The following is a 21359-nucleotide window of genomic DNA, read 5'->3' on the forward strand; positions in this document are numbered from 1 at the left end:
AACGTTTTAACTCTTCCTGTGTATTATTTCTTTGATGTGCCTAACCCAGCTGATGGTACATGTACCGAGGAGTCGGTTACGCCTGTTTGATCCCCTAGTTACCTCTTGATGTACTTCATGTCTTGTTAAATATAACGTGCAAACAAGACATCAAAAACCAAGGAACCCCATGCGATTATATTTTATCTATTTGACCCTTGGAATTCTTATATACCGAGCGTGTAAGTGGCCTAATTTAAGACCAGTTTACAAATTCAAAGAATACTGATGGTATTTTAGAAATATCCTTGTTTTGAAATTCTGCATGGCATTGATATTTGGCGGAGTTTGATATACAATATAGCCGATCAAAAAATATTACACACTAGCCGAATAAAAAATATATTATGTATATTATGTGCCAAATTGCACGATATTTTCAATAAAATGCGAAGGAACATGCCAAAAAAAAAAGTCATTGAATATGTCAGCGGAGTTCTGTTGCACCCGAACCCCATCCTATCCCCATGTTATCGTTCCATCTGTATTTTTCAGATTATCGTTAAAGTAAACAGTAATCAGTTGCTATCTCTTGCCCAGATATTTAAAATTGACTTCAGCTAGACACAATTCCTGCTATGACACTCTAAAGGTTCCCTCTCCCATGCTCAAGGGGGGGGGGGGGGGTGAGGTTGCCTCAGTTTTCGGCCTTACATGCTCACGGTACCCATAAAGAGACCCAAGCCTTTATCGTCCTAGTGCCTGAACGGACACGAAAGCACTTTGCATTGGATTTACATAGTCCAAGGTGTGCCACAGAGATTGTCAGGACAAGGATATTCAGAGGTATTTATGCGCAGCAAGGTTGAAATGCACAGCGTCATGAGGTCTTACCAGCAGTAAGGGTACCTCACGTTTCATCCTTTCGGATAGATAGGCTGGTGCGCACAACCCAAAACAACATCAAAATGTATTTTCTATTAAAAGGTCAGTTACGTAATACGGGGTACTGGCTGTATTTGGGAAATATATATTATATATAGTATTTTTAATAGATTTAAATGTGCATTAAAATCTATCAAAGAGTTGGCCCGGTTTTCTATTTGTGTTTTGGGGTCAACGTCTTATAGGTTTTTGTAGGGGTTATCCACGCCACCTGTCATCATGATAGGGTATTAGTCCCAAGCCTATCTGGCCATGTCAATACTGCTATCTCATTCATGTCAAAATGTTAACCGACTGGTAGGATAGACCATTACAGGTTTCTTGCGAGAGTAGTGGGCTCCACCATTCTGAGCTATTTTGAGGGTAAAGTATGCATGCATATGTTTAAATTTCATAAGCAAATACTATAAAAAGCCTTACGAAAAGTTACAAAAAAGAATAATTGCAAGGCTTGATAGAATCGTTGTTTTTTACTTTTCTGTAATGGATATATGTAGCTTTGCAGAGGAGCGCAGCATTTAAAGCTATGCCACCCTTCGGAATATTCAGGTGTGCTCGTAGGTACCAGTAGGAACATCAACATGTACCTACTTGAGAAAAGCGTGCCAAAGATTGGTGTTTTTTTTTTTTTTTTAACAAAAACGGTCCGGTATTGGTAAATTGTCTGATTTCAAAAAAGAAAAAAATAAGAATGAATAAATAGTATGAACAAAAAAATTAAATACTATTGGTTATCTACTTATATTTGCATAGTGGCAAAATAATTCTGAATCTTCATATATTGCAATGCACATTGATGTTGGCATTCTGCCCCTTTTGCACGCGTTCCGAAGCACATGTTAGATAGATAATTATATCCAGACCTCTGTACCTGTCAGGCCGACCGGTACTCGGCGACCTTGTCTCTGGTTATGTCAATCATATCGATAGAACATACATCAGTTGTCAAGGCATGACAACTGTTGAAAGTATTTGGAGATTACTGAGCCTTTTTCGAAATAACCCTATGCGCCAATTATGAAAAGGCTGCAGTGGAAAAAATAGTATTAATCAAAAGCGACTCCAGCCTTTTAGTGCTATAGATGATGTCTGAAACTACTGATATCACTCATAAGTGTTATGTACGGTCAATTTATACAGACAGAGACAATAGACGGAACTTAACTCATAAGCCAAAAAGGTACCTTATGAAACATCCAACATACACCTGAGGAGCTTTATTGTGGGTCAAAAGTCATGGATTTTGTTTCAAAAATGGAACTTAAAAAAGAGCTGGTATGCTGAATCAAAAGCCCAATTAGTCTCCGGCGCGGGTGAAGAATTTCTGATCCATTTTCTTTTTCTGAGGCACGTTCTATAAATCTTTATTTTATGTACAGTTTCTTTCAGGTTGAACTGCCAGAATTCTGGCCTTGGTTCTTGAGGTATAATGCGATTCGAAGACATCATTCCCCATCTCGGGGAGTTTGGGAAATTTCAAAAATTACAACTTGTCCTGCTCTCGTTGCCCGTTTGGGTGACGGGAATGCATGCGCTGGCAATGACCTTCATAGCTGCTAATCAAGAGTTCAGGTAACCTAAAACATTTTTCGAGGAAATAAGATTCAACGTTAATTTGATAAACGTGTAATACTTGCACATTTATAAACTAATGGAATCGGTTGTCAAAACTGAGTCAAGTAGGCCTACTTGATGAAGTGCGATAAGGGCGTGTATCCTAGCAGTGTCCATAAGTGCATTGCAGACCAGTGTTGACGGCGATATTAGGTTCATTTTGTCACAACTCACGCTGGTAGTAACGTTACTTGTGGGTTATGCATACGGTTGATTTTATCCAAATCTCACTTCAACTTTGCTGATTATACCAGTAATATGTCTTTATCAATGTTAGATTTATTACTCTCTGTTTTATATAGTGGTACTGTGACACTGTTGGATAATCTATTATTAGCCTTGGCTTTTGTTCTGCAACCCAAGAGTTGCGTGAATAGCTTAACCTTTTAAAAATACGTCGTTAGTATTCCAAAGGTCATCATCTGAGATAGCTTAGAAGAGGCTGACTGCAGTGCATGACGTTAGACAAGACTACAAAACGTGCTTGTATCCGGGTGAAGTGGTGTAAACTTCGAAGCGGTAAAGATAAAACTATGCGCCAGGAAAGTCGTTTTAGAAAATAACACAAAAGTGTTGTACAAAACATGGTAAATTTTTATTGTTGTGCTATAGACTGCAATAACCAGAACAATATCCGCTGAGGTATTCTCCTGGCTTTTAATCGCACCGCATTTGATAGTAAATTATTATTTCTGACCCTGCTTTCTACTCCCGCAAAATTTCTCTTCTTGTAAAGCCAATTCGCGAGACTCTGGTCTATCTCGGATGATGAACATTAAATTGAATATTGTGGTTTTTGTATAACGGAAAGTGCATCCTATGGAATCCCAGGAGGGCCAAGCGGAAAAAAAATTAAAAAAAAAAAAATTTGAAGAAAAAAAAAATTTGAAAAAAAAAAAATTAAAAAAAAATTGAAAAAAAATTTTTTTTTGAAAAAAAATTGCGAAATTTGCGAGATCGCGTGTAATCCCGCGAGATCGCGCGTAATCCCGCGTGGTCACGCGAAATCCCGAGAGATCAATCGTGTTTCATTTTCAAGATGAAATTTAAAAAAAAAACACAAAATCTCGCGAGAAAGTGCGAGAAAGAAAAAAGCATTGGCGAATGAGGCAGGGAGGGGCTGTTCAAAATGCCGACATTGCACCGAACATGAAGAGGAGGATGTCATTTGTAAAGGGAAAACCGCCCAACAGCCTGGGATATTGGCTCCATGCTAGGCCAATGCCACGATGAGAAGGGATTTTATGGAGCTAGAATATTTAAAAAAACACTCTTTAGTACCACCAGCATGTACGCTGGCAGTATTCATGGCTTTAGTCCCGACCTATCTCATATGGCTCTGCAGGTATCGTGAACTACAAGTCACCGTTACCGCTTCTCCTCCTAGAGCGCATTATTTCAAGGTCAAACAGGTCACATTTTTCTAAAATTGCTAACTTTCTTGTGAAAAACAGTTATTATTGTCTATTTTCAGAAACTAAACAGATCTAATCTATAATACAATGGGCAGGTGTTACCCTTAGGGTAATCTTTGATCTTCGTGAGTTTGGGGTCATTTGGGGCATTTTCAGACGAGTAGTGGCTATTAGATGCCAAACTAAAAACTCTCTAATTCTGGAACCATCATTGCTAGAGACCTTGTTTTTTTCATTTTGTAGAGCTTTGTATGCGCAACACTGCAGGGTTTTTTTTGTATTTTTTATTTTTTTCGTTAGGGCTCGGGCATTGTTCTGTATCAAATAGTTCAACATCCAATATTCAGATGTGAAAATAAAATGTAAAATACACCAAAATTAGCAGAGATGCACCCATTGTTACTACTGAACTTGAATAGGAAGGAGCAAACTGGTAATCAAAAATGATAGGACAATTTTATTAAAGTTGTGCTGTTTTTATCATTGACTTAATTGTTGAAAATGGAAGTAAACTCATTAGTTATAGTTCTCACTTGTGTACATAGTGGAATTTTCAAATATCATGGGCCTGAATACCTTTGCTAATTAATTTTTTTATAAATACCATTTTAACTGCATTGCATAATTAAGAATTGGTGGTGATTATGCTCTTAAGCATTATGTAATATAGCATCAAAGGTGAGGGAAAATAAATTTTGGTCACTCTCACCTTAATGGCCATTAACGTCATGCTACTCGTGGCTCTCAAACCTACTGAAAGGGTTCTTGGTCTGAATTGTACCTAGACTTGCACCAGTTTGACTGCCTTTTATGTGCGTTCAATATTTTTTTAATATTAGCATTTTAATTGAGGGATTTAACCCCCAAAGGCATGAAGTCAAATGGCAGTGACCTTTTATACATTATACTATTATGATAGACAGTTCAAGGTTGTATCATTACGTAAAATTGTATCAGATTTGGCAAAACAAATTGTGTACTGCCAATAGTAACATTATAAAGAAAAAACAGTGACATATTAGTTTGAAAATCCAATAATAATTCTTAAGCACAGATCAAATTGGGAACCCAGCTTGATTGTTTTTTTTTCTGAAATTTATGCATTTTTATTTGAATGTTCATATTTCTCTTGCTTGCATATTTTAACTGTGAATTTGAACTGACATGGGTCTGCTAGTAACATATTCCTAACAGACATATACCTGCAATGCTGTTCGACTTCCTGTTAAGCATACTGTATTTTGCATCAGTATTGACAGTTACCTACTTTGTGCATTTTTTTAATTCTTTTTTTGTAGTTTTGACAGCTATGCTGGGATAGAGACTTTGAATTATAGGTATTGTCAAGTTTATTGAAAAGTGGTTGAATTTTTATGTACTGACAGGTGTGACACCAGCATCTCCATGCACATAAAGAGATAACACCATCAAGGGAAAACCAATTTACCTTTTTGTCTTACAGAACTTGTGGTTTCATAAAAATGGGTTGTGTAGCCTGTTGCGCATTGTATTTTACATTAAAATGTATCAAAAAAAGGAAAATAACCTCTTTTGTGATTCTTTATTCTCTTTTTTCCTGTACAGCAATTTGGAATTTGCAGGTTGGTGCAGAAACATTAATATTACATTTTACACATATGTAGATGACTGTAATGCAGATCTTTCTAGGATGAAGTGTCTCCTTAGTTGAATATAACTCTCCTCTTCAGTGGATATTTCTATTGTCAAGTGGTTAGTGGCAGTGAAGTTAGTTGCTTCATTATAGAAGTCCTGTGGCACACGAGCAGATTGTTCATAGTTCAGTGTTTTTTCTCGTGCAACTTCTGCCAAATCTCTATCACTGACAGTGAATCCACACTGGTGACCGCCTGCAAATATATATTGCATAAAATATGTAGGTTGATATACCTTAAGCCAGTTGTTCCATTTAGTCACATAGCCAATGCCACAAGAACATGGTGATGTGTAAGATTGACTACGTGTTCATATTTAAAGTAAAAGATTTTTAATACAAAAATGTCTTAAGTTTTAAATATTTCAATCTTTTATATGCTAAACATGTAACTGAAATTGCCAAATTTACCATATAAATGTGGAAATGCATAAATGTCATTTGGAGCAGCACCAGTGGGTAACCACACCTGCCTTTGGTGTCTTATTTTGTGGTTGTTCCACCACAGTTGAAATGCATCTATATCATGTTGTATCAGAGGCAAGTAAACAAATACCATGCACCACTTGTCAATGCAACTGTGTCTGTCATACCAACCATCTCTGTGCAAACCCTGAAAAGTATAATACTTGTGAATTTATCAGTCATTCTATGATATGCCAATGGATTAAAACTCTCTTTAGGAAAGTTGACCAGAAACACTCTATTTTCTGAAATAAATGCATGACATCAGAATAGTGCGTGATCCAACTACAGGCTTTAATAGACATCCTTGTGACAAATGGGTAAATATAATAATAAATTACATACCTGGTTTAGTGGTGAAGGCCCCATGATGTGACTATCAGAGAAAGCACGCTGATCACTGCTATTTCTTCTTAGGAACATTTGGCATTCAATTAAGTCTACATTCTCTGTCCCTGGGTCACTTTTAGTTCTATTAGGGCAGACTATTAAAAAACGGTAACTATTAGCACAGATGTTTAAGAAGACCACAGTGTTGAAATATACCCCAAACTAGTATGTTACAATGGCAAAATCAGAAATGGAAAATACTAGTAAACTCTTTTAAACCCAGAGTGTGTGGTTAGATAAGGGATAGAGTATTTCAAATTGGTTTTTTACTTAAAACAGTACATTATATACATACACAAAATCTTGCGTGAAAATGTATCAATGCATCCATGTATGTAAATATGGCAGGACTGAAACTTGTCATTACCATCCACAGACCAAATCCAATTTGGTCCCTGAAAAGAAATAGTTGATATTATCACATGAAAACCTAAAATTAAATGTCATTTTGAAAGTATATACATGTGAATAATCTGACTGATACATTCCTCAAATGAACGAATCAAACAACTTTTACTGATAAGTGGCTCCATCATACAATTATCTTTCTATAATCTTAAGTTAGTTGAAACTGACAGTATGATGACTTGGCAATTTTTGTGACCAGAAAAGGGTTTAAGACTAAATAGTTTTCAACATATTGTGTTATCGCTGAAAGTGCATGGCTTAAATGATCAAGACAGATAGGTCTCTGTGTCTATACATAAAAATAATATTTATCTGTGATTTAAAAACTCGTCGATTTAAAGCCCTTCGTAATCTTAGTTTCCGACCTTCATGATCAACTTCATGCAATATCTCTTGCACATCAATTCTTAGGATAGAGTAACAGAATAATATAATTTAATAGAAGTGAAACAAATATAGATTTTTACTTTCATTTTTTAATTAACTGCTTAATTGAAAAAATTAATCCTTTGCTTAACTAACCTTTTTTTCTTTCTTGTGATATTTCTGGCGACACTGATCATATATTCGCCTTACACCTGCCAGTCCCCCACAAACAACGACTTCTTGTTGAATAATATCCTACATAAAAAGATATGACTCATACATTAAAATGACCATTTATTATGTACAGACACAGATGTGTCTGTACATATAGCCATCATCTGCGTCTGTCGTCGCCGTCGCCGTCGTCGCCGTGCACTTTTACCGATAACACGATAAGTGGAAAAGTGTTTTTTCTTTTGGCTTGAAACTTACAGAACTGATGAATATTCATAATACGCAGGTCAAGTTCGAAAATCAGCATGATCGGGTCACTTATAGGGAATTTATGCTGTTTTTTCACTTTTTTCAGCATATATGCAGCACCGATAACACGATAAGTGGAAAACCATTTTACCTTTTGGCTTGAAATTTACAGAACTGATGAATATTCATAATACGCAGGTCAAGTTCGAAAATCAGCATGATCGGGTCACTTATAGGGAATTTATGCTGTTTTTTCACTTTTTTCACCATATATACAGCACCGATAACACGATAAGTGGAAAACCATTTTACTTTTTGGCTTGAAACTTACAGATCTGATGAATATTTATAATACGCAGGTCAAGTTCGAAAATCAGCATGATCGGGTCACTTATAGGGAATTTATGCTGTTTTTTCACTTTTTTCAGCATATATACAGCACCGATAACACGATAAGTGGAAAACCATTTTACTTTTTGGCTTGAAACTTACAGATCTGATGAATATTTATAATACGCAGGTCAAGTTCAAAAATCAGCGTGATTGGGTCATTTTTAGTGAATTTAGGCTATTTTTTCTCTTTTTTCAGCATATATGCAGCACCGATAACACCATAAATGGAAAACCATTTTACCTTTTGGCTTGAAACTTACAGAACTGATGAATATTTATAATACGCAGGTAAAGTTCGAAAATCAGCATGATCGGGCCATTTTTAGGGAAGTTATGCTGTTTTTTCACTTCTTTCAACATATATGCAACGCTAATAACACAATATAAGAAAAACAGATAAGCCAATTGTCATTATACTCACAGGAGTAGTCAAACTAACTAAAACGCAGGTTGAGTTCCAAAATCAGCATAATCGGGCCATTCTTTTAGAAGTTATGCTGTTTTTTCTTATTTCCTCTGATTCAATTGTTAGGCATGTTAACAGTCTCATTATTGAACTAATAAGATACGTAAAAGTGTTTGTTTGACATTTCCTGCATCTTAATAACATTGTTAGTTGATTATGTAAAAATGATGGTAAACTTGTTATTGTGTATTATGTTATAAAGTGTCAAAAATGGAAATAAACAAATATCATTGCAGTTTGTCAGATTCAATCATCTACTATATTCATTATCTCAGAATGGAGGAAATTAGACATTTAACACTGTTCTATTGATATTTTTCCCATCTCATCAATTTTCTTAGTTGATCATATACAAATGGTAGAAAACTGTTTATTTTGTTTTATGTTAAAAAAAGTATTTTAAAAATGGAAGTAAACCCATTGCAGAACAGTGCTGTCTTGTTTCAGCATATATGCAGCACCGATAACACGATAAGTGGAAAACCATTTTACTTTTTCCCTTGAAACTTACAAAACTGATTAATATTCATAATACGCAGGTCAAGTTCGAAAATCAGCATGATCGGGTCATTTTTAGGGAAGTTATGCTGTTTTTCACTTTTTTCACCATATATGCAACACTGATAACATGATAAGTGAAAAATCATTTAACCTTTTGGCTTGAAACTTGCAGAACTAATGAATATTTATATTACGCAGGTCAAGTTCGAAAATCAGCATGATCGGGTCATTTTTAGGGTAGTTATGCTGTTTTTTCACTTTTTTCAGCATATATGCAGCACCGATAACACGATAAGTGGAAAACCATTTTACCTTTTGGTTTCAAACTTACAGAACTGATGAATATTCATAATACGCAGGTCAAGTTTGAAAATCAGTATGATTGGGTCATTTTTAGGGAAGTTATGCTGTTTTTCACTTTTTTCAGCATATATGCAACACTGATAACATGATAAGTGGAAAACCATTTTAAAACCTTTTGGTTTGAAACTTGCAGAACTAATGAATATTCATAATACGCAGGTCAAGTTTGAAAATCAGTATGATCGGGTCATTTTTAGGGAAGTAATGCTGTTTTTTCACTTTTTTCAGCATGTATGCGACCTTTGTGCTATATGACGGTACTGTATGGGTAGCAGTCTTTAAAATTGTCCCTTGGGTGATCACTAATTAAATTAAGGTCTATAAAGTCACTTGCCTACTCATTAATTTTCAATTGGCCATTAAATGAGATTACATAAAACACTCCTTGAGATTTCCCTGTAAAGTCCCATAGGTTTAGCTCTCTTAACTGTGTCACAAAATTAGGATTTGGTGATAATTGTGCAGATAAATGGTGTTTAACATTGCAAATAATTTACAACAAAAAGAATGTGTTATGCCAACATGCTATAGATGAATAACAGTGCTTTATTTTTCTCAAACTTGGTGGGGTTATTAATATCAAGTTAATACAGCTAGATTAAAAGTTTGAATAGCAGCTTTATTGGAATTTTTTACGTTTTATTTAAAATTTTTTTAAAATTATTTTTCAAACACTAGCATCTTCAAGATGTGATTTTATACTCCCATCCACCAGAAGTGCTGTGCATTTTCTGTATTTTTGTATATAATTGTTATTTCTTCAGATTTAATTCTTAGGCATGTTAACAGTCTCATTATGGAACTAATAAGATATGTAAAAGTGTTGTTTTGACATTTTCTGCTTCTTAACAATATTGTTTGTTGATTATATAAAAATGACGGTAAACCTGTTATAATATTGTGCATTGTGTAATAAAGTATCATAAATGGAAAGGAACTCATCATTGCAGTTTGTCAGATTTAATCATTCACTATGTTCAGCATCTGCAAATGGAGCAAATTGGACGTTGAAAATTGTTCTATTGATATTTTTCCTATGTCAACAATTTTCCTAGTTGAACATTTAAAAATGACAGTTTATTGATCATTTTGTTTTAAAAAAGGTGTTGAAAATGGAAAGAAAATCATTTCAGTACAGTTATCTCTTGTTTACATTTTGGCATTTTGAAAGTGTGACTCTGAATTTCCATGGCCTTGAAGACCTTCCCAAATCACATTTTCTGAATATTCATGATACTTTTATTTATTTTTTTTTTATAAAAATTTGATGGTCATTATGCTGTTAAGTATTATGTTTTATTGCATGAAAGTTGAAGAAAACCCTATTTTGGACACTGCTGCCAGGATAGCGATTAAGGGAAAACCATGTTACTTGTGATACTGAAACTTAGTGAAAAGTTTCATAAGACAGAAGTGCGCAGCTTGTGTTTGAAAACCAGTGTGATTGTTTTCTGTTTTGGAGGCAATGCAGGTTTATAGTGTGCTATACTGGCATTTTCAAGTTGTGACTTATCACTCCCATCTGCCAGGAGCCCTGTACTCTTACTTTGTAACATTTTATGTATTTTGTTAAGTTACAAGAATGATTCTTAGGATTGACATACAGCCAAAAAAAAAAAAAAATTAATTATATATATATATATATATATATATATATATATATATATATATATATATATTATGAGTTTAAGCAATTTTTTTGTGTGTGTGTAATTTTCACTGTACCTCATTCTGGCATTTCCAAAGTTTAACTCTTATCAGCCTGACACCTTAGGGACTATTTCCAGACCCTATCACGCTAACTGTGGATCGATCTATCTCCATGGGAATTCTCGCTAAATTGCAATCAATGTAAGTGGCTTAGTTGTCTGTCATGCCTACTGAAACTGGCATGCCAGAATCCTAAGACTCTCAAACTGAAAGCAATTTAGTGAGAAACCCCTTGGAGTTGGATTGATCCTGTTAGATTGATCTAGGTATGGGAACTTAGTCCAATGCTTGATACACATTTTACTTTCATCCTAATCCAATGTTATGCAGAATAAGAATTTGATGTTGGCTATGCAGTTACAGTAAGCATAATACATTAGTTCATCAGAATTGACAGTATCCTATTTCCTGCGTTTTTATTTTCTGGTTTTTGTCTGTACATTTGACAGCTTTGCTGCCTTGTTATGTATATAACCTTATTAAATTATAATTGGAAATATAAATCACTGTAAGATGTCAATATTTTTATTTTATTTGTACAAGGGGGATAATTAAGTTTTGGATTGTAACAGACTTTCTATCAGACATATCTATATACTAGTACTGTACTGGTTGGTTGGTGTATTTATGCCATCTCCTCTATTCTAAGACTTGAGTGATCAAAATACTACAGATATTATTTCAACATACAGATTGATTCAAAGTAGGCAGCATCAAAATTATCGCTTACCCTTAATTCTTGGACAGGGACATGTTCATGTTGCTTGATTTCAAGAACATTTAACCTTCTCTTGAGGGTTCTTTCACTGACAGTGAAAAACAAAATAATTAAAAATAATTAGATCCTTTCTGAACTTATTACCTGCTTTAAGATATTCAGTGAGCTGACAACTTTAAAGTTTTTCCTTCATGCAATAGGATTTTGCAGATTTTTATGGGAATCTATATGAAAATGATAACACGGACCAAGACTTTTCTGGGGATTCATGCCATTTAAAATCACCACTTGTAATTTTCAACAAAAATTCCAGGAGTCCAAGCCATCATTAAAAAAAACTACCCAGTGATGTTAGCAGCTGTCCAATTAATAGTTAAGTTTGTCACCAAGAAAAGACTTGACGTGGGCGATAAGCAATGAGCTTCACTAACAATAAGAATTAAACATGACATTGATTGACACAAAGATTTCTCTACAAAAAAGCAAATATAAATAAGCATTTGTTGCCACAAAGAATTCTACACAAAAATATTTACCTCCAGGTAATACCAATGTCCTTTAAATATTCTAATATCAAAGCTTTGCTTTTATAATGTTCCACTAGATTGTTGAGGAAAACCTTTAAATCTGAAATTCAAAAATAAAATGAATTTTTTACATGAAGCAATGACAGACTATAGATGACTTATAAGAGATACAATTAAACATACACACATTATAAGGCAATTTCATTTAGTATGCTCTTTTGTTTATTACAAAATGGATGTGAATTTTTTCTGAGATTTCTCCTCGAGAGCCAATCACATATGAATAACAGTCTTTTACAGTGATATATATATATATATATATATATATATATATCATACTTGCAGCCCAAAGAAAAGCTTTGATAATATCACTGGAGATGTGTGCCTCAACATAAAAGGTGAATTATACAGGCTAAATCCACCTAATTCAATTTTATGATTTATATTTTATATTTTCTTAAATCAACTTCTGTTTCATGCTCTCATAAAATAACTATTATTTGAATTGACAAACTGAAGCCCAAGAATTAAAAATATTTCAATTAATATCATATATGAAACTATTTCAATTCTTATTGTATTTTAACACAAATAACTTGGTAGATCCATGTTGAAAAAAGACAAACACTGAATTTGCTCACCAAATTTGAAGTCCTGATCCATGGGCAAGTGCCCACAGTTGACACAATGTCTGATGGTTCTAATTTTTCGGTATCCTGGACATCGACATTGCCTTTTGTTACAAGCACCGACGACACTCTACAAACGTAAATTACAAATGAAAAGCAATACTTTCAACATTCCTATCCTTAACGGGAACTGTACCCGTGAGGTTTAATAATTGTTTCGAGGAAGTCTAATGAAAAATACTGTAAATTTATGTACATGTATGTAAAATAAGTTAAATACCCAATGAAGACGTTTGCATAACCAGTCAGTGTCACTGTGTCAGGAAAGGCGACATATTTATTTAACCGGTGTTGCTATCTTCTTTTATTGCCCCTAGTACGTTCCAATACTAGTAATAGTAAAGAAATAAGACTAAGAGGACACTCGTCCTTGATTCACTAATAATACTATACGTCACACTATCATCTGCATAAAGAATAAAGAGAAAACAACTTACGTGCAATATATTTTCACATCCGCATGATTTACAAATGGGAATGTGAGCCTGTTGTTCATAGTCCGTGCTATGTTGGCATTTTAAACACATCGTGGCTTCTTCCGTCATGTTTCTATTCTCGCAATTTCTCGTGAGATATCGTGTTTTTTTTTTCTCTTTTTCTTGATTTCCTTTTGAAATAAAATTTGCTCGGTATCGCGGGATTTCACGTGGCCACGCAGGATTACGCGCGATCTCGCGGGATTACACGCGATCTCGCAAATTTCGCAATTTTTTTTTTCATAAAAATTTTTTTTTTTAATTTTTTATTTTTCAAATTTTTTTTTTTCAATTTTTTTTTTTTTTTCAAAAAAAATTTTTTTTTCAATTTTTTTTCGCTTGGCCCTCCTGGGATTCCATAGCATCCAGCTTTGGCCTTTTGTTTTAGGCCAACAGTTTATTTCAATAAACAACTAGGATATTTATCTTGAACTGAAGTGGATCTTATTTTTGGCCCTTTTAAAGTTTAGACCCATTTTCGGCTTAAGCTCTTTTATGATAAAATAAAGGCCCCTGCTGATAATGATATACATCAGTATTGTTGATATTTAGGTGTTTTGTGCCTGGTTGGGATGACAACCCATTAAGGGGAAATGAAACTTTAAACTACTCCTTGATATTTCCTACTGGTGAAGATGGGCAGTATGACCGCTGTAATATGTATGCTGTCAACGTGACCAGAGGGGTGTGGTATACAATACCAGACAATACCACTGCCACAGTGCAGTGTAACCAATGGGTCTATGACACGTCACGGTACAAGACATCCGTCGTTTCACAGGTGAGTCTTTCGCTAATTATCAAAATTCTACTTCTTTTGAAAATCAGCATTTATTGCAACGTGAAAATCGAAATAAACCGACTCTTCCAAAATCTGAATCTGAATATCATCCGGTTGAGACATTGCTTTCGGCAGGTCTCATTTGCTTTTTCGTATATCACCATCGGAAGGTCGATTTTACATTTCGAACAATTTAAACAGCTCTCTTATGAATGATTTGAAAATTGTTAAAACCAAAGACGCAAAATGACAAATCTTCGCATCCTCGCTACGGTTAATGCACTTATTTTCAGTTTAACCTGGTGTGCAACCGCAAGTACATGAGTAACGTGGCCCAGTCTCTGTATATGGCGGGTATGCTTGTGGGTGCTATAGTGTTCGGTAATTTGTCAGACAAGTAAGGAGAGTTCACTTCAACTAATCGTTAACGTACAAAGAATCAATTCCATATTTTTGTGCTAAACATGCATAGTAAGAGAAATCAAATCTGGTTTCTGGTTATTTATACAACCTTAAGCACAGTAGGCCTATCGAGATAAAACTTATGTTCTCTTGAGTTTGAGTTCACATATGTTTCTAATTCTTGTTGTTGTTGTTTGTTGCCTTCCAGCAGGGATTTATATATACTCTTCATCGTTGTATTTTCCAAATTACAAATATACTTCAAATTTGTTTTCAAATGATGTAACCCAAGAGTTGTGTGAATAGCTTTACCTTTTTTAAAAACTTATCAATCAATCAATTTTCAGATTTGGCAGAAAACGTTTAATGTTCATAAGTCAGATTATTCAAGTAGTGAGCGGATGTCTACTGGCAGCTGCACCAGAGTACGTTACTTTCACCATCCTGCGCTTCATACTTGGTGCCGCACACTCGGGGGTCTTCTTGCCTGCTTTTGTTATCGGTGAGCATTTGTCGGTTTTCAAGTTTTGTTACAGCTTATGTTCGTGACTTTATAGGTAGTAAGAAAAAGTGAAAGAATCGATATACAGTAGTAAAAAAAGTAGTATTTAACATTTAGTTATATGTATACCCACTTTCATTTTCTATAACTACCTAACCAGTTATGGGTTTTTGTATATTATTCAGTTATGGAGTTCATTGGAGCAAAAAGCGGTCGGACAATCACTGGAATATCCTTCAATGCCTTCTTTGCCGTGGGTTTTTGCACTCTTTCCTTTGCAGCATATTTCATTCGCTATTGGACTTGGTTACAACTTGCAATTTCGTTGCCAAGCATTTTCTTCCTGATTTATTTTTGGTAAGTTGAAGCTTGGAATGATAGATAAAAACGGTTATATTTAATAAAGCATTTACATACATTCGTCTTGAGGATATTTCCCCTGATAACAATTATTTAAACGTAAAGAGAGAATTTTAGATAAAGCAAGTTAAAAACAAACTTGGTATTCTACAAATTAATTAGACTTATTTAAGACTAATATTATAATAATAATCTTCATTTCTTATACAGTGCATTCCGTTATAATAAATTGCAATGCACTTTACAGTTATATTATATTAAAATGTCATAAGTTACAATACTATAAAATGACAGAGCTTAGTTTGAAAGCTTAAAGAAAGGCAGTTTGTTCCATAATAACTGACATAATGCCCAGTACAAAACCCTTAACTGTGATTGGATTTGTCCACGAATCTCAACATGGCGATATATCACTTTGATAATGGAATGTGGGATTTGTGAGGTTGATATTAGTAATTTGGAGAGTGGGGGGGAATAGCCAAAATGCCAGAGCTATTTCCAATTTACTGAGTGTTTCTCGCCAATCTTATCTTGCAATTTATGTATCGGGCATTAAACATGTGTATCTATAGACATCTGCGATTTTTTACGTAGATTTTATGGAGTGAAAATTATAATGCTCAATCTATTACATGTTCAGACTGACGTTTTGAATGTAGAAATATTGCTCTTTGAATTTGATATATCTGTAGGGACAAGGTCATTCCTGGCTCGGCAAGATGGTTTTTGCAAAATAAGAAGGAAGAACGTTCAAAGAGCATCATCAAAAAGGCGGCAAAAATGAACGGAAACCCAATCCCACAGAAAATAATAGACGAGGTAAACTTTAAATTGTCACTTTTGAAAATGCCAGGGATAAGATTGAAGGCAGATTGCTCGCAATAACACATTGGCCTATACATGTATACATACTTGTGTCAGCTTAAGCCAATAACCTATTAAATTTCAGATCTGCATGTTACCCAAAACATTGACCTTTCTACGTCATTGCCAAATTCAGAACAGCGGACTAACTTGCCCACGGGTCAAATATGGCCGACCCACTTGAATACTTCGCCACGGGAAATCTATTCAGTGTCTAACAGATTAGACGGCAAGCTTTTTAGTCGGTCGCCATATTTGGCCCGCAGGCTAGTTAGTCCGCTGTTCTGAATGCTGCCTTAGTTATTAATGTTAAATTCGACGAAGAAGTGTTTCGCAAAGGTTTTACGTATTATCTTTTCAGCTAAAACCTGACGTTAAGCACAAGTCACACGTATTTAAAATGATGAATTATCCACGGATGAGGAATAGAGGTTTCATAATATATTATAATTGGTATGTAAACTTATAAAAAGTAACACTTTGATATTTAATATTGTTAATTCGGTAGTCTTTATACATTATTTAAACTATAGTATGTCATTTCATTGACTGCAAAATTAGAACTTTCAAAATTATTAGTAGTTGAATTGTATTAAAATCAGTTTGCCACGTGTTCAAATGTGCATTTGTTACCGATTTAATCCTAGAGTAAAGCCTAGTTTTTCTACATGTAAATCTTACAGGTTCACCGTGAGTCTTGTATTCTATGGTCTATCCCTAAGCACTTCAGAACTTCCAGGAGACAACGATTTCTTGAATCTGTCTCTGTCTGGATTGGTAGAATTTCCTGGATTTCTTTTCTGCATTCTGTTGATGGACCGGTTAGGACGGCGTGCTTGCCTATGCATGAGCATGATCTTCTGCGGGGTGCCTTGTATAGTGGCTGCCGTTATACCCAAGGAAGCAGGTAAAGTACATCAGATATTACGTTATATGTGAATTACACTGAATTTTATAAAAATAATTTTTCCTTTAAATGATGGAAAATATGCATTATCTTTAACTTTAAAATGACGTGGTGTTTGCGTTTTATATAAAATACCTACAGCTGCACACATGCACACACGAGGCGTCTGTTTATCACCACATTACATTATTCATTCACCTATCTGTCGTCCTATCTATCTATCAATTACCATGATTCAATTCACTGTTTACCTGTATTTAAACTGATCTTAAATAACTTCTTATATATATATATATATATATATATATATATATATATATATATATATATATATATATATATATATGGCCTGTTTGATAAATCTAATGAGCATTTTCACAAACTCGATGGACTTATTTTTATTATTTCTAGGTTTAGATTGGTTAGTCATTACGCTGTCCATGATTGGCAAAGCCTTCTCTGGCGCATCCTTCGTCCTTGTGTACAACTACTCCGCTGAGGCATTCCCGACTGTGATAAGGAATGGAGTGGTTGGAGTTAGTTCCATGTTTGCCCGTGTCGGAGGAATTCTTGCTCCTCTAGTTAATTTATTGGTATGTGTGTGTGAAAAGTTTTGTATAGATGTAAGTAAAACGTTTATAAGTTATTATTTAATCATCTTTAGACTACATGTGTTACTTCAATAACTACCGTGGCACAAAGATGATTCTGTATCATTCAGGGTTCGTACACCTCCAAGCAAGTCCCGCCAATCGTTTTTGGGGTCTGCGCCTTAGTTGCCGGCCTTTTGGCCTTGTTGCTTCCAGAAACACTTGGCGTGCCAATGCCGGAAACCCTAGCACAAGGTGAAGCTTTTGGCACACCCGAATATTACAGGTATTATAGCATCACATCTGTAAAAGAATATTTGGTTTGGTTTATTATTGTTTATCAAGATGGTTCTTAGAATTGGTGTAGACAACGATACCCTTATACTTTAGTAAGTTTTATTGAGCTTGGATTGTAAATGATGCTATTAAAAACTTCAAATAAATAAACACAAATTTGTCACAAGTCAAAAACATTCGTGTTGCAGATTTGAAAGGGAAGATCAACTCTTTTAAACATTTGTCACTTTTTTCAAGCGTTTCCGGCGAAAAAGGTAACGGCTCAGCAAAGCAGCTGGAGAATGACAAGTAAGTTGTTCTTAACAATTATGACGATTTAACTTGTACAAACCCCCTCAATGCTATAAGCACACATACACACGCTCGCATGCACGTACACTGTGTCCCTGTTACTTGGACGAGTTCATTTTCTGTATGCATTAAAAAACAACATTCATTATTCACTTTAAGTTATCAGTAGCTATATTATATTTTCCTTCCAATATAATATAATATAATATAATATAATATAATATAATATAATATATTTTCCTTCCAATATTGCGTCCACACCTACATCAAGGACGCATGAAACCATATCTGATGTGTCCTACATGTAGGTTAAACATGTTCCCGAACTGCATGATATATAACTATTACGATTGCCATAACCTTAGGGGGGAGGGAATACAAGCACTCCACGCACTGTCACCTTGTCTAATATCTCTGTAACGTTGCTATGCTAGGGACAAGATGGGGGAGACCAATGGATACGAAAGCGTAGCGCTGAAGGAAAGCGAAGGTCATGACTCCCCGTCCTCTGATGATGATCAAGCGCACGACAACGTATGATGGGTCTTTGAAACATGGCCGACATTTGTTGGATAGTCTAAGGTTTAATTTCAACATTTCTTTTCACTTGTATTTTAAGCAGTAGAGTTATATCTTTAAAATATATTAACACATCACTTTACATCCAGTGTGCAAATTTACTTTTAGCTCAACTAGTAAACAAAATTTATTTTTGTCATAAAGCATAATGGTGCCTTTTATATGTATACTAAGAGTATTTGCATTTGTTTCATACTAGTTGTAAACTAAATAGTTGCATTCTGCGGTTATTTAATTTTTAGTTCATATTGGACCAGAGTATATCTTTTATCTTTTCATTCAATAAATCAATAAATTAAAAAATAAATGTTTCTAGTTTGAATTCTTCTTATGAAGAGCATTTTTGAAGAAAGTTGAATAACTTTCAGTAAAAGCTACACATTTTCCATATAAGTAATATGATATATACATACTCTCATGATGGGACCATTTTTGGCAAAAAGTATCCTGAACTTGAAACTCTTGCAAAAGATCTTGCCAAAAGGCGGTTTCATATGTAGGCCTAAGCAGATAGTGTTCAAGCAGTCCGCACTGGACCGTGAGGGTCAGGGAAGAGAATTCTGACCAATGCGTCTTTATGCACAGGTTAATCGGATGTTAAGGGGATTTAGTCCAGGAAATTGGTGAAAAATTGTGCATTTTTTACCTACAAGCATGAAATTTGGCACACTTATGGACAATAAAATTCTAAGCAAATTTGGATATATGGGCATGTCTGAAAATTCCAAAATGGCCGTCAAATCCAATATGGCCACCAAAATACCTTTTCAAATTAAAACTTCAAGTACATAGTCTTCTAATGACTTAAAATATCATATAAAGGTTAGAAAACACCATGGTATGAATCCTTCAGGTGTATTAAATCCAAAATGGCCGCCAAAAGTAAAAAAAGCAGACCATTTATTCAAGATATCCATTTGAATGGGGAATTCATCAAGCACTTAAAACTACAAGCATACAATTTGGCAGGTTTGTGGAAAATGAAATTCTGAGCAAGTTTGGATGTATGGGCATATCCTAAAATTTAAAAATGGCCTTCAAATCCAAGATGGCCTCCAAAAATACGGCTTCTAATTAAAACTTCAAGTATATAGTCTTTTAAGGGCGTAAATATCATACAAAGGTTAAAAAACACCACGGTATGAATTCAGAATCAATATTTGCTTTTTTAGGTGTATTAAATCCAAAATGGCCGCCAATAGTAAAAAGCACTCTACTAATCCAAGATATCCAGCAGATTGGTTAATTCATCAAAAACTACAAGCATGGCATTTGGTACAGTTGTAAAACAGGATTCCAAGCACTTTTGGATGTATGAGCATCTCTAAAAATTTCAATATATGGCCCCCAAATCCAATATAGCCGACACAAATACCCGTTCAAATTAAAACTTCAAGTATATATAATCTTAAGATAACATTTTATGGTTAGACAAGACTATGGTATGCATGAAGTATCAATATTTGATTCTGTAAGTGTATAGAAATCCAAAATGGCCTCCAAGATAAGAAAAACAGGCCACTCACAGCAGCGGTATGGTGAATTCATCATGCACTTAAAACTACAAGCATGAAAATTGGCTCAATTGTACAGAACAGGATTCTAAGCAATTTGTTATATAGGGACATGTCTGAATATTCTGATATGGCCACTAAAACCCTTTTAAAGTAAAAAAAAGACTACTATATAATCTGACTGACAACAGTCTTTACTCTTTTTTGGTTTTTCGCTCCTTTAGTTACATTTAGACCCAAATGACCATAAAAAATGGAACAGGACTCCTTTTGGTCTAGTTGTGACACCACATGCAGCAATTCTATAAATGTCGAGGATATGAAAATGTCAAGGTATTTTCACGAATAAGTTTCAAATTAACGAAAGTTATTTTATCAAGTAAGTGTTGCACATTTTATGGGCGGTCAACCTTTTACTTTAGTAAATGGACAATATCTCAACAGAGGATAACAGCTAGCTACACCGAAATTTCTACTTATTTGGTTAAATAATTTTCATTCATTAATGTGTGCCTAGCTTTACTAGTAGTTGTGTTTCCCTCAGCTTTCCCAGTATTTCCTTAAAGCTAAAGCTTCTACATGTAATCCACTTTCCCCAACAAAATACCAAGAGGCATTGGTCGTTTTTAACACCAGAAAGCATCAGTTTACATGCATGAGGGTCAATAGGAATATGAAAGTGTGGTAGGGCATAGTAGTAGATGTAGGTTTCTAGTGTGAACCCTTATAGGACCAGTCTTCCAATGCTTCTG

At 34.6% G+C, this 21359-nt stretch overlaps 2 protein-coding genes across 5 annotated transcripts; one reads left to right on the top strand and one right to left on the bottom strand.

The window, feature by feature from the left end:
• The first annotated feature begins 1117 nt into the window (after nucleotides 1-1117).
• Nucleotides 1118-19696, top strand: LOC106164097 (organic cation transporter protein). 2 transcript variants are annotated; one of them, XM_087000081.1, is made up of 13 exons: nucleotides 1118-1287; nucleotides 2304-2496; nucleotides 14073-14301; nucleotides 14595-14698; nucleotides 15051-15205; nucleotides 15391-15562; nucleotides 16258-16384; nucleotides 16791-16882; nucleotides 17113-17336; nucleotides 17748-17929; nucleotides 18058-18212; nucleotides 18461-18511; nucleotides 18949-19696. In XM_087000081.1, the coding sequence occupies exons 2-13, from the start codon at nucleotides 2354-2356 to the stop codon at nucleotides 19052-19054; spliced, it is 1740 nt and encodes a 579-aa protein (XP_086856207.1). In that variant the 5' UTR covers nucleotides 1118-1287; nucleotides 2304-2353; the 3' UTR covers nucleotides 19055-19696. The 2 variants fall into 2 exon arrangements, with proteins under 2 accessions (XP_086856207.1, XP_086856202.1); XM_087000076.1 differs by having other exon boundaries at nucleotides 1119-1287; nucleotides 2314-2496.
• Nucleotides 5500-13693, bottom strand: LOC147764792 (uncharacterized). 3 transcript variants are annotated; one of them, XM_087000095.1, is made up of 9 exons: nucleotides 13482-13693; nucleotides 12997-13114; nucleotides 12365-12455; nucleotides 11841-11916; nucleotides 7411-7509; nucleotides 6848-6875; nucleotides 6436-6575; nucleotides 6037-6238; nucleotides 5500-5821 (listed from the first exon to the last, which is right to left on the bottom strand). In XM_087000095.1, exons 1-9 carry the CDS (start codon nucleotides 13587-13589, stop codon nucleotides 5583-5585), a joined length of 1101 nt encoding a protein of 366 aa, XP_086856221.1. In that variant the 5' UTR covers nucleotides 13590-13693; the 3' UTR covers nucleotides 5500-5582. The 3 variants fall into 3 exon arrangements, with proteins under 3 accessions (XP_086856221.1, XP_086856217.1, XP_086856228.1); XM_087000091.1 differs by having other exon boundaries at nucleotides 6776-6875; nucleotides 13482-13692; XM_087000102.1 differs by lacking the exon at nucleotides 13482-13693 and adding an exon at nucleotides 13265-13434 and having other exon boundaries at nucleotides 6776-6875.
• Nucleotides 19697-21359: the final 1663 nt, after the last annotated feature.

The sequence above is a fragment of the Lingula anatina genome, chromosome 1, assembly GCF_051362555.1.
Source record: "Lingula anatina isolate TDL-2025a chromosome 1, LinAna3.0, whole genome shotgun sequence".
Classification (NCBI taxonomy): Eukaryota; Metazoa; Brachiopoda; class Lingulata; order Lingulida; family Lingulidae; genus Lingula; species Lingula anatina.